The following is a 14,218-nucleotide window of genomic DNA, read 5'->3' as shown; positions in this document are numbered from 1 at the left end:
GAGCCTAAACTGCCTTGACGGTTGATGTATGCCACCATTGCCATGTTGTCTGTCCCAACTAACACATGCTTGCCCTGGATCAATGGCCAAAACCTCCGCAGGGCGAGCAGAATTGCCAACAACTCGAGGCCGTTGATGTGCCAAAGCAGCCGCGGGCCCGTCCAGGAGTTGGCGGCTGCGTGCCCGTTGCATACAGCGCCCCAGCCTGTTTTGGAAGCATCTGTCATAACCATGACACGCCTGGAGACCTGCTCTAGGGGAACGCCTGCCCGTAGAAATGTGAGGTTGGTCCAAGGGCTGAAGAGGCGGTGACAGACCGCGTTATGGCCACGCGATGTGTCCCGCGGCGCCATGCCCATCTCGAGTCTGGAGCCAGTGCTGAAGCGGTCTCATGTGCATCAACCCGAGCGGAGTGGCCACCGCTAAGGATGCTATATGCCCCAGGAGCCTCTGAAGTGTCAGTGGAACCGCTGTCTTCTGTCTGAACACCTTCAAACAGGTCAGCACCGACTGTGTGCGCTTGTTCGTGAGGCGCGCCGTCATCGAGACTGAGTCCAACTCCAAGCCGAGAAAAGAGATGCTCTAAACCGGGAGGAGCTTGCTCTTTTCCCAGTTGACCTGAGGCCCTAGTCGGCTGAGGTGCGAGAGCACCAGGTACCTGTGTGCACACAACATATCCCGAGAGTGAGCTAGGATTAGCCAGTCATCGAGATAGTTGAGGATGCGAATGCCCACTTCCCTTAACGGGGCAAGGGCTGCCTCTGCGACCTTCGTGAAGATGTGAGGGGACAAGGACAGGCCGAAAGGGAGGACCTTGTACTGATACGCCCGACCCTCGAATGCAAACCGCTGGAAGGGTCTGTGTCGAGGTAGAATCGAGACATGGAAGTACGCGTCCTTCAGGTCTACCGCTGCGAACCAATCTTGATGCCGGACGCTCGCTAGAATGGGTTTTTGCGTCAGCATCTTGAATGGGAGTCTGTGTAAGGCCCAGTTCAGTACTCACAGGTCCAAGATTGGCCGCAACCCACCGCCTTTCTTCGGTACAATGAAGTAGGGGCTGTAAAATCCCTTCTTCATCTCGGCTGGAGGGACAGGCTCTATTGCACCCTTCCGTAGGAGGGTAGCGATTTCTGCGCACAAGGTAGCGTTTCCTGGGTGGACGCCTGGCGAACTGAATTGTGTAGCTGAGTCGGATGGTCCGGACCAGCCATTGCGATGGTTTGGAAAGCGCAAGCCACGCGTCCAAGCTCTGGGTGAGGGGAACCAATGGGACAATCTCGTCGGACGTTCCAGTGGGTGGGGCCTCGCGGTGGGGCAGAGCCTGAGATGCCACACTGTGTCGTGGCCGTGCTGAGTTCAGGGACATCGAAGCACTTACCTGGCTCCTTGTGACCACCCCCGGAACAGCCTGGGATGGGGGAGGAAGAGGCCTGTCCTCGTGACCCGTGGAGACTGTTACATCGGGGGTGGATTTGTGCCACAGCTGGGCGTGCAGGGGCGGGGAGACCGCCGCTGGAGTGCCAAACCTGCCAAAATGGAATGGTGGACGGTGGCCGTGTTGACGGCCGTGCGCACCGGGTATGTGACCCAGGGAACAAGGAAACCGCTCTTGCTGAACTCTTGGGCACCGCAGCCACTTGGGCATGTGGCGAAATTAAATGAAAAGGTAACAAAAGATTCTCCTCCTGGCCCTCCACCGGGGGATGGAGTGGTCTGCTTACCAGCTCCAGAGCAGTGGATTTCGTCGTCCCTGGGTCGCCCATCTCAGGGGCGCTTCAAAGCCTTCCATGGGTTCTTGGCGGCCGGTTGTGTGACGGGTGGCGTCTGCTTCCTGCGGTGGGCTCCATGCCGGGACCGGGTCACAGCTGCGGGCTGCAGCGGAGCCGGTGCAGTCACCACAGGGGGACACCCTTGGCGATGAGTAGACGGGGTGCCGGATTTTGAGCCGCGCCAGGGCAGGAAGTGCCGGATAGCCTCCATCTGCTGCTTCACCACCGAGAATTGCTGGGCAAAGTCCTCGACAGTGTCGCCGAACAGGCCAACCTAGGAAATGGGGGCGCCAAGGAACCATGCCTTGTCGGCCTCTCCCATTTTGACCAGGCTGAGCCAAAGGTGGTGCTCCTGGACCACCAAGGTGGTCATTGCTGGCCCGAGAGACTGCGCCGTGACCTTTGTCACCCAGAGAGCGAGGTCGGTCGCCGAGCGCAGCTCCTGCATCAATCCTGGGGTGGAACTACCCTCGTGCAGTTCCTTTATCGGCTTTGTGAATTTGCAGGAGAGCCATGGCGTGCAGGGTGGAGGCGGCTTGTCCAGCGGCACCATAGGCTTTGCCCGTCAGGGATGATGTAAACCTACAGGCCTTGGACAGGAGCTTTGGGCGCCCGTGCCAGGTGGCGGCGCTCTGCGGGCATAGGTGCACCACGAGCGCCTTGTCCACCAAGGGGATCGCCGAATAGCCCTTGGCTGCCCCACCATCGAGGAGAGTGAGGGCGGAGGAGCTGAAAGATCAGGACCGGGCAGTAAAAGGTGCCTCCCACGACCTTGTCAGCTCCTCGTGCACTTCCAGGAAGAAAGGAACTGGGGTGGGGCATGGCTGTGAGCGGCGCCGTGAGCCCAGGAACCAATCATCGAGCCGCGAGGGTTCAGGGGAGAGCGGAGGGTTCCACTCTAGCCTGACGCTTGCAGCTGCCCGGGAAAGCATGTCCGTCATCTCCGAATCAGCCTGTGACTGGGCGACCGCACCCGAGGGGAGGAGCCCAGCTGAGGCTTCCGCATCCGACTGGATGAGCCTGCTCTCCGATGCTGTGCTCGAGAGCTCATCACCTTCGCGGGCTCCGAATAAGAGGTCGAACTCGCCGTGAGATGAGCCGGCGGACTCATCCGGAAGCCCTATCAGGGAAGACGAGCATGCTGGGGAATGGGAGGTCCGTGGGGGGATATCCGGTGGAGGTGGTCCCATTGGGGTCCCCAAATCGCCCCCAGTGCTAGCTATGCTGGCCTCATACCCGTGGGTAGAAGGACCGGGGCAGGGAGCCGCTGGGGTGGCTTGCTTTCTTACAAAGGCAAGCCGCGACCACATCGTTGCCATGGACATGTTCTCGCAATGAGTACATGACCCATCCAAGAACGCTGTCTCTATGTGGGCAGCGGCCAGACACGAAAGACAGCAATCGTGACCGTCAGAAGGCGAGAGATAACAACCGCAACCAGGAATAACACACAAACGGAAAGGCATCTTTAAAAGACGCGTCTTTAAAAATACGTTCTGTGTGTGCTGCTCTTTTAGAGAAATATACTCTTTTTTAGAATATACTCTATTATTTCTGCCGAAGCGCCCAGGGGCGTTCTCTGCAGTGCACCAGCGCAGAGGGGGGAGAAGCCGCTGAAATGCGGCGTCAGATCCAGCAGAGGTGAATGAACAGCCGTGGGAATTCAGCTCATTGAGCATCGACCGTTCGGCTCCGAAGAGAAAATCTGAATGAGTGGTTGCAAACCAGCTCCTTTTATACCCGTATGTTCGGGGGAGTGGTATGCAAATACCACTCACCAATTTTCATTGGCCTTTTTTCAAAGACCAGAGGTGTTTCGGGCTCCCAAGAGTGACCCCTAGTGTCACTACATCGACACAATGTCGAGTGAGTGACAGATAGGGAATTTAAATTACTCACCCTCATGTTGTTGTTCCAAACCTGTATGACTTACTTTCTACCCCAAGGAAACCTTCTCCACACAATGAAAATATATGGTAATAGATGGCCTTGCTTTTAAAAAATGACAAGAAAATACCATGAAATAAATAGCCAAAAATTACTATATAATTAGTCCATACAACTTGTGTGTTATATTTCAAGTCTACCAATCCTCTGTGTGATATGATTGGTTTAGAGACATGCAACAACCAATGCCGATTTTGCATCATTGACATTAAACTTGGCAAGATGCGCCATATTTGAATCTACCCAAAAGAGATTTGAGAGCTGTGGTGGAGAGGAAGTTTTCCATACAACAAATTTCAGTCTGTACCTAAAACAAAGCTATTACATGACTTCAGACGACTTGGAATACAATGCACAAGTCAAATGGACCACTGTTATGGTGTATCTATGGTGCTTGTTTTGTTGTTTTTGGAGTTTGACAGCCCCTGGTCACTTATGCTCTTGTTGTATGGATAACAGCAGCATGAACTTTCAGCCTAATATCTCCTTTTGTGTTTCACATAAGAAAGACAGTCATTCAGGTTTGGAAAAACATGAACGTTTTTTTCCTTTAAAGGTTTAATATGTGTGAGAGTGTGATTCTCTTACTCCATACGGTGAGGGAGGCGCTGGCGTTGATCGCTCCCTCTGAGTTAGCGGCGTAGCAGGTGTACGTCCCCGTGTCCTGAAGTACCACCGGCTGAACTTGCAGACCGCCGGACTCCATAAGGGTGAAACGTGGAATCTGCACCGATCCGCTGGCTAGAACCTGAGTGTCTGTTGAGCATACATACGCAGACAAACACACACACAAACCCCAATAGCTAACTTGTGCTTTCACATAAGGGATTAATAGAACATCACTATGCATAGCGCCGCAGCTCGGGATGATTTTATTACAAGCTTAAAGTTTTCCCAGAGGAACATCCGCCTGCAGAGCTCTCTGCCTTGTTAGGTGGGCCACTATTATATATATATATATATATATATATATATATATATAAGCCGCTTCATAATTGGGAAGGCTTTGGCAACGACTTCATGAATATAGCCAAAACAGTGACAGAATGTAATGGAAGATTTTTTGTTGCTCTTGCATGAAATTATCTTTTGTGTTGCCAATCAGCTGCAACAAAGACATCTTAATGTTTTCATGTGAAGCACAAAACACACAACCTCATACATCAATTCAGGTCTTTGCTGCAGTAATCGAGGATGCCTGCGAGTTGATCTGGCTGTCATTTATAAAATATTACACCAGTAAACATAACAAAACAGCAGGGCCAAGATGCATTCATGTTAGTAGTGATATTAAATCAGCACATTAATGCTCTGTTCCAAAACCTAGCAAGCTGCCTACAGATGCAGCATTTTAAGGCATAGATCCTGATGCAAAAGCTGCTTCCTATGGGAAGTTCTGTAATGCTTATCAGAGTGAGCAACGGTAACCAAGGGGAGGCAGAGCTTAGTGAAGGGTCAATTAAGATCCCTAATAAAATACCTTGCTATGGCCAAATTCTAGGGCAGCATCACATGTATCCTGAACGGAGAAGACAATCATAGAATGCATTGCGATAAGCTCAGTGGGAAAACAATTCGGCGCATGAAACGAGAGAAATGTTGATTATAAATAAATGTGTATTTCATTCAATACTGAAAAGCATGGTAAAAAGAAGTAAAAAGATAGCTAAGTGTAATTAAAAATAGATTATTCTATCTAATATTTATGTGTGCTATGTACATTTGTCATTTTTACAAAATCAAGCTGTTAGCTTAGCAGCATGCTAATGTCAAACTATATTGAAATCAGTTGTGAGTTGAGTCTTCCATGAAGAGAATTATTTGTGTGGCGCACGGAGTTCTTGTCTATGTTCCAATTCAGTCAATTTTGAGGGTCATGATGATTAGCATGCCCTGGGGGCCGTTCAGACCAATCGTGTTCTTAAGCTAATAAAAAGCTAAAGCTAAAAGCAAAAAAATTATTTTAGCACAACAAATACAACAGAACACAGATCAAAACACAGATGTCTCTAGACACATTTTTAAATTGAAGTTCTTTTGAACTTGACATTCCATTTAAACAAAACGGCATTCCTGCACGAGATGCTGAAAAAAACCCGATGTTCGTCTAGTGCATATTCACGTAGAAAGACAATTGAAAAACTGTGTAGACGGATGCAAAAAAGTCTACGGTGTGAACGACCCCTTAGAAAGCAGCTGCCTCACTGATTGGTTTGAATTCAAGAAGCAATGCTAAAATTAAAACATCACACTGCATCACAAAGGACAATACTATTACCTCTCTTCCAAGTGATGGTGGGTTTAGGTGCCCCAGATACTTGACAGGTGAATGCGGCCACTGCTCCATCTGTGACAGTGATGTTGACCGGTGCTGCGGTGAATGACGGAGCTATACCTGCAGAACACACCATTGCAGTTTTAATCATGCAAGAAGATGCCATGTTCACTCCGTGTCCATGAGCCTCACGCCAAATGCAGTCCACCCACACGCCCCAACAGGAGCACACATGCACACACAAAGTGTTATAAGAGACCAAACAACAGACAGGAATTGAATTAAAGCACAGTTCTTTCTACACACTTCCATCTGAATACTGCTGATGCTTTTTATAGCCATCAAAGGCCATAAGCCTGCAAATTTGTGTTTCAAATCTGTAACAGTAAACAACTGGCATGAAGATAATTATGCTGATCTGATTGGGTGCCCACAATGAAGGCATTGTGAAGTTAGTTGGTCATTTTAAATGGCTAGAGATGTGCAAATGAATAGGTAGTTCCATTTGGAAAAGTAAAGTATATTCCTAATTGAGAGTAAAATAGGGCTACTTGGATGCATTGTTGAATGTGCGCCATATCAAGTTGGAACAATCGAGATGAGAAAATAAAACCCATTACAGTTTGGTTTCCAATCCCTTTACACCATTTTCTATGAGATAACTATATATATATATATATATATATATATATATATATATATATATATATATATATATATATATATATATATATATTTTTTTTTTTTTTTAAGGAAATGTGAGGTGAATTCACAACTCATTTCAACAATGCCATTTTCTCTTAACAACTGACTATCAACCGACAGCCTGAATGTCAATACAGTACAATACTGTACATTCTATATATATATATATATATATATATATATATATATATATATATATATATATATATACACTTTTTTTTAATATATTTTAATTTTTAATTTTCATTGAATAATGTGTATCTATATAATTAAAAAAAAAAAAAACAGCGTATTGTATACTGTACAGTGTATGTTATTATTTGTATATTGTTGAGTGTAATTATGTGTATAACAGATGTTTAAATTGTGTTGTGTTAATTTGATGTTATTGTAAATTGGTATATGTCTCATCACTGTCACGACTGCTATGTTGATCGGAACTGCACCCAAGAATTTCACACACCATTGCACTTGTGTATATGGCTGTGTGACAATAAAGTGATTTGATTTGATTTGATGTGCAGGGATATTGTGTGTGGTTGCCATAGCGTTGCTACTATATGCCACTACTAAGGTGTTCTGAATGCTATTTATTGTGTTCCTATGCAGTTGCTAGGGTGCTCTGGGTGGTTGCTTCACTCCAAAGTCTCCCAAGTCTCTATGATATTGGTCCATAGATATGTCTCGAGTCCCTCTCATTCAATGCAAGTTAATGGAATTTTTTCACTAGTTTTAAAGTCCAGCAGGCGAAAATCACCTGAACGCTTACAAATGTAATGGAGCGCAGCAGTGCACCCCCACTTTTTACGCGGTCTTAGTTCCATTAGTGTTTTTCCCATTAATTTTTTTTCATAGGGATTTTACAAAGTACTTCCTAAAAAAGTTCTAAGCATTGAACCAATCCAAACAGCTCTGAGGTGAATTGCAAGATTACTGTCATGTGTATTGTGTTGATTCATGTCTTCTATTTTGAAATTCTAGTTCCTGGTTCATGTCATGTGTTCCTGTTTCCCTTGTCATGTGATTTCTGTTTTCCCTCCATGCTCTTGTGTCATGTTTTCATTGGGTTATTGTTTAATTAGCTTGTTATGAGTTCTGTTTGTTCATTGGTTTATGTTCTCCCATGTCTTGTATTTAAGCCCTCATGTTTGCATTGTCTCGTTGTCTAGTATTGAATGTGATGGATGTGAGTGTAGAAGTTTATGTCAGGCCACGTTTATAGTCAAGTTTTTAGTCAAGCCATGTTCATGTTTATATTTAGTTAGGGTTTTTGGATTTCACGTTCTGTAATTAAAACTGCACTTGGCTTCTCATCATCTTCGTCTTCATCATCATTGCCAGCAGCCAGCACACGTTACAATTACAAACTTTGATATGAAGTAAAAAAGTATTTGAAAATCAGAAAAAAAGACTGTACTTAACGTTTTTCATGAGGGAATGAGCTACAATCCAATGAAGCATTGCGGATGACTTAATCGAACTAAAAACAATAAAAATATTGATTTAAAGTTGTTGAATGCAAGTAAAGAAATATAACATTTTAAGTTTATTTCAAAATATTCAGATAGATACAAATAGATAAGTAGCTAAAGAGTGTAGGGAGACAAACCAAAGAGAAACTCGATTGCGTTATTCACAGTCATTGCGTAGCGTTTTTGCCGCACTTTGTTAGCCGTGATTCTCTGATTGGTGGATCTTTCTCTGTAGGAACATGGCTGGCATAGTTATTCAACACAAATTCCACTATTAAAAATTTATTTTATTTTTTAAATGAAGTTGAAATAACACAGACTGATGGCTTCAACAGAAGCACATACCATTGATTTACAATCTGGAACTCCCGGTAGGTCTGTCTTTAAATGTTTCAAAGTTATTGTAAAAAGAAAAACTATCCCTCTATGGAAATAAATAAATAAATAAATGGGATTTTTACTTGCGCAATCAGACTGTTGCGCTCTACAGCATACCTCTCCTCAACAAGTCACATGATTATTCATGTCCGTAGCACAAACAGTTGCGGTTACATGCGGTTACGTGCAAATGTTTTAATGCTAGTTTTGAAAAATCCCTGACCCTAAGCATGATCAATAATTAGTGATGCTTCTGCTTAAAAACTGTGAAGATAGTGGGTATGTCAGTAGTATCTTAGCCAGAAAATTTGAGCAGTGCATCCTAACACAGTGTAGGACACTTAAAAACCAAAGGTAGTCTGCCATTGAAAATCAACATGCTCAAAATGCTCAGCTGTTTCTACAGTGACCCTGTTCACAGCCTCTCTGGAGAGATAAAGGCCTGATGAGTGATTACACACCACACTAACATTCATCCTCTGCACTTGTCCTTGATCACTTTAGCATGGAACAGATCTATACAGGGATAATAAAGCCTGCAGAAGAACTAACACAGATCTGATTGAACCGCTGGTCAATAAGCGAGCCTAGATTTGCGTGATCAATATGCAAGACAGATGAACCCACATTCCATGTGAGATTTTCAACTCTAAAGAGATAACCTGACACATGCCTGGACTTTTTTTTCAGCTTTTGCCATCTTACCTTGTTGGATAACAAAGGTAAGGGTTGAGTGCACATTACTTTACTTGCTCAAAAGCAACGTTTCTCTATTAAACGTTTCTCTATTAGAGATGGCATATTATACACTTTTGTTGAACTAATAATAGTCAAGGTTTCTTGGACAACATGCAGTTTTTCATGGCCATTTTCACTTCTAGAAAAAGCTGGTTTTTCTTCTGTAGCTTTAAGACTCATATATGTAAATTGCCTCTGTTGTGACTGGCCAATGTCCATGTACTGGAGGGTTCATACTGACATTCATATACAAATTTATGATTTTATTCTAATTGATTGGTTGAGCCATTGTTGCTGCATTGGGCTGGTCAAGACAAACAGAGCAATGCTTTGATAGCACGTGAGTTAACACTTTTTGGGGAACTCAACCAATGATAGATTATTTTTTAGTTGCCTTAGCATATTAGACTAGGATAGGAGTATATTTAACCCTTAAACACTTAGTTCAGGTCCTTAGTGACCCAGGACCTCATTCCACCCCCTGTACCTCATCCATTTTTTGGAGTTGTGCCCACACCTCTTTAGTATTCCTCAATATATCGCTTATAAATAGTGTAACACAAAAAATAAATAAATAAAATAAAATAAAATAAATAAATAATGGTTTAAGTACCAAGTGTATAGGGTCATTAGAGACCCTAGTAGTAAGAGTGTTTTTTGTTTTGTTTTTTTCATTCCCATAAATTCTATTTTTAGGATTATTTCATTTCTATATAATTTTACTATCACAGGATGTCTATTTCTATATTTATTACAAGAGAAATGAGTACCAATCTATACAAATAAATGCTAAATCTGTATCATGTTGATTTTCTGTGCAACAATGAATTATCAACAATTGTGAATTGTCAGTATTTTATATGCATATACACATACATATTATGCATACAATTTCTTACTCAAGGTAGAGCTGATGTTTCAGTGATTGACTTGATTTACATTTGACATTGCTATTTGATAAATAAACAACATAAAATTAAACTATAGCAAGTACAACACATGAACAGCATGATTTGGCTACTGTCTTTTGGATGTACTACTGAAATTATGTAAGTTGTGCATCTAGTTAGACTCAATAAGTGCTTGAGAAAATACATACGTGTAACCTATGTGTAGCTTATGTGTTATGTATAGCTCAGTATGTTTTTGACTCATGGAATTTCAGTGTGAAAGTAACGAATCCTGTTCTAGATTTGTCCTGATCTCTTTGATATATGAAAAATAAAACATATCAGAATATATTCTATTATTTTCTAATTGTCGTGAAAATATTTTGAAAATTTTACACTATCTGGGCATTTTGTAGATCCATTTGTGGTAGATATAAGTGCCGGAACTCTAAAGACCCGAATATGTAAGAGTGTTTGGGAAAATAACCATGCATTTAAGGGTTAATCATAACCTTATTTTATTTTTTCAGCTCCCTAAAACATTCTGTATAATCATAGGGAATCAGATGATACAAAGGTCAATATGTCTCGAAGTTAAAATCATTATGGCAATCTACATGCAGTAAATATGTGCAATTGGGGCTGTGGTAATTATCTGTGTGATTAGAGTGCTCCTCTGAGGGGGTCTTAATGTTCTCATACAGCACAGATCAGGGCAGGGACTAACAAACACCACAATGTAATCAACTTCAGACAGGCCTCTCAGTGGGGAGCCATTCCATCACTTATGGAAAGGAGTGAGAGTCATGTGATTGTAGATTAGAAATAACACATCTGTCATGCCAGAAAACTGCTGTAATACAGCTGAGAGAAGGTGAACTCTCCAGCTGGTCACATCTAATGCCCTTGACAATATCTCTCTTTGTGTGTCAGTATCAGTGAGTAAACAGAATTGTCCACCCAAAAATGAAAGTGCTGTCATCATTTACTCACCCTTATGTTGTTCCAAACCTGTCTTTATTTATTCCATGGAAAACAAAAGGAGAAATTCTGAAGAATGTGCAGGATGCTCTTAACCATGCAATTACAATGAATGGAGACTGAAGCTTTCAAACTTAAAAAAATGACACAATAGCCCCAGAAAAGAGATCCATACAACTTGTGTGCTATATTTCAAGTATTCTGAAGCCATACAAAAGCTTTGGGTGAGAAACAGATGAAAAATTTAATTGCTATTCACTGAAAATCTTAACATTTGTCCTAGCACTCCTTGGTGTGTCCTTTAATTTGCCACAGAAGAAGGAAAGTCTTATGTGTTATGAACAAATGAAGACAGAATTGTAATTTTTGGGTGAATTATTCCTTGATGTGCATGCACTGCTTTGGATTCATACTCACTTGTGACGTCCAGGTAAGTGTGGACCTGAGCCTCTCCGGCTGAGTTCCTCGCGAAACACTGAAAGATTCCAGCATCGCTGGCCTGTAGCTTTCTGACCTGGAGGCCCATGCTGGGGATGACCTTGTAGCGCGGGTTGTTGAGTTTACTGAGGGGCACTGCATCCTTATACCACTCAAGCTTTGGCACGGGCACTCCTGCGAGTTAAACCCCCCCCCACAACATGATGGTTCAGCAGGTCAGATACAGGTAGGAAATGTACAACTATGTAGGAAATATTAAAGAATAACAAAGTATTTCCATGTCTGCTACAGTACTGTGTGCGTATTGCTGGTCCAGTGTTTCCTAGTATTCTTCTATCCAGTCCAATCCAATACTGTAATTCATATTAATTAATGGGTAACTTGTTGTTAGCTTGAGTTGACACTTTTGGACACTTGAGTCAAACATTAAAATGTATACCATAACATTATCAATATCATTCCATTTAATAACAAAACATCAAACCAAGTGACATCTGCAAAAAATTACTAGACTTTAATATAACTTTTTTTTTTTTTAATAAATTTGAATCAACTGGTTTCAAGGTGATTTTGACAATCAGAAATGGTTAAAAACTGATAGAACTGAAAGCACTAACAGAGAAAATCATCTCTTGCTGTGGCTGAAGTCTACTTAAATCTTCAGAGACAGATCTAAAGAAGGAGAGGCTCTGGGTAGGGCTGCTAACGCTAACCCTAAACCCTAAACCTAAATGGTTCTTGAACATGCGTTCTTCCACCAATGCTGTCAAAACATTAAACATGAGTGACTAGTGGCGTGATAGGGCAGTATCATTCTCAAACAAATTATTCCTATTCTGATTACTACTGGTTTATATTGTTCTTGTGAGCTCTTGTTCTTGCGTTTATCGTTAACAAAGTCATTCTAGCAAATCAGTCCAATAGCGGCCATCTTTGGAATGCTCCCAGGAAGCTATTTCCAGTCATGACAGTGCAGCTCCTATCTAATTGAATGGGGAAAGACCTAAATCTCCAAAACGGTTGGTCAAGATTACGATCAAAGAACATATTTCAAATCAGCAGTAAAATCTGACTACACTGGCATCATAAACTGTGCTTCTTTACCTCAGATTACGCTAAAAACGCAATTTTCCCGGCTTGTATAGCTTATGCACATTCTCGAGATGATTGAAAGGCAATGTCTATTTCTAAAAGGTGATTGGCTCTTTTGCCTGTAAGGCGGTACTTCCTATCTTCATCCATTTGGTGCTAGAGCTACTTGGTTGGGAGTTCCAATTTTCCCCCTTCATTTTAATAGAAGTGGCCCATCTCTGCTAAATAGTCTCTGTCTTTAATTCCACCAAAAATTTTAATTCTGTCATCTTTCACTCACCCTCATGTCGTTTCGAACCCTTATGACTTTATTTCTTCCATGGAACACAAAAGGAGATGTTACACCCTATCTACACCATACGTGAACGGCGGGATGGGACAAAAGCAAATCGCCCCCATTATAATCAATGATGCTGTCTACACTGGAAGTGTCCTTCACGTTGAGCTTTGTTGTGCCGACAGTAAATTGATATCCCATTCTATTTCGCACTGCACGCACTGGTGCTACTCCTGCCAACAAGACAAATAAATGGTTTAAAATGTTTGCTTGACGCATTCTGTGTAGACAACCTCGAACCGCTGCAATGCGACATCGCTCGCTTACAATGTAGACATGGTGTTAGGCAGAATGACAGTCTCAGTCAACATTCACTTTCATTGTATGCAAAACAGAGCAGTGTCAACATTCTACAAAATTACTCATGTTTTATGCATAAAAGAAAGTCATAAAAGTTTGTAACGACATGAGGGTGAGTAAATGATGACAGAACTTTCATTTTTGGGTGAACTATTCCTTTAATCATTAAGTGGAATCGGAACCAGAATTATTCAATTTCTTATGATTTCTATTCCAAGCTCCCAGCATGTGCTGTTATCTGTCTTGATTTTATTGAGTTTGAGATTTCTAATTCCGTTCTGGAGAGATATAACTTCTCTAAACAAAAGATTACTTTCTATCCCATCACAGTGAGAGTGGTCCAAGCAGCAGCACATAAGAGAGGTAATGGATTGATTCCACTTTCCACTCTTGAGGATACAGTGGGGTGACTCGGTTGTTTTTATTTCTTTCAGCGCATCTGATGCTGAGGGATAATTTTTATCCTCACTGAAATTGCAGCTGAGCCGAGCCTGAACAACAACGGACGAATATTGTAAGTATGGTTATAACTGTTGGGCTGACTTTCCATTTCAGCACTATTAGAAAGGTGGAGAATATTTCTGGCAGAAAACCAATACCATTTCATCAGCCATTTTTCTACTATATTACGATAATGGTTTAAGCCCTCTCCCATCAACACCTCATATCTCATCGCTAATCGTAAAGCCTTTGCCACTCTTCCAAAAAGCCGCCATTTGTCTTCCATGAAGGTGCACTGACACTCTCTAAAATGTACAGATTTTATAAATCACCCCCCAAACAATTGACTATCTCACCCCTCAGGACAGGCCACAGTCTTTTGGGTTAGTTAATATACCTGCACAATGCACTTGGGAGTTCATGTATGATATATGATAGTGGGCGGCAGTGCA

General features: G+C 42.6%; 1 protein-coding gene across 1 annotated transcript in view; it reads right to left on the bottom strand.

Moving 5' to 3' along the window:
* Positions 1–14,218, bottom strand: part of LOC127450172 (protein sidekick-1-like) — a 539,544-nt gene that overhangs the window by 143,243 nt on the left and 382,083 nt on the right. The window contains exons 9-11 of the mRNA XM_051714029.1: positions 11,576–11,770; positions 5,998–6,114; positions 4,308–4,475 (exon numbers count right to left, since the gene is read on the bottom strand). Of these exons, the coding sequence (XP_051569989.1) occupies positions 4,308–4,475; positions 5,998–6,114; positions 11,576–11,770 (480 nt within the window). The remainder of the gene's footprint in view (positions 1–4,307; positions 4,476–5,997; positions 6,115–11,575; positions 11,771–14,218) is intronic.

This window comes from Myxocyprinus asiaticus, chromosome 13 (assembly GCF_019703515.2).
Source record: "Myxocyprinus asiaticus isolate MX2 ecotype Aquarium Trade chromosome 13, UBuf_Myxa_2, whole genome shotgun sequence".
Lineage (NCBI taxonomy): Eukaryota > Metazoa > Chordata > Actinopteri > Cypriniformes > Catostomidae > Myxocyprinus > Myxocyprinus asiaticus.
The sequence above is the reverse complement of the archived record's forward strand: the minus strand, read 5'-3'. Positions and strand labels throughout refer to the sequence as shown.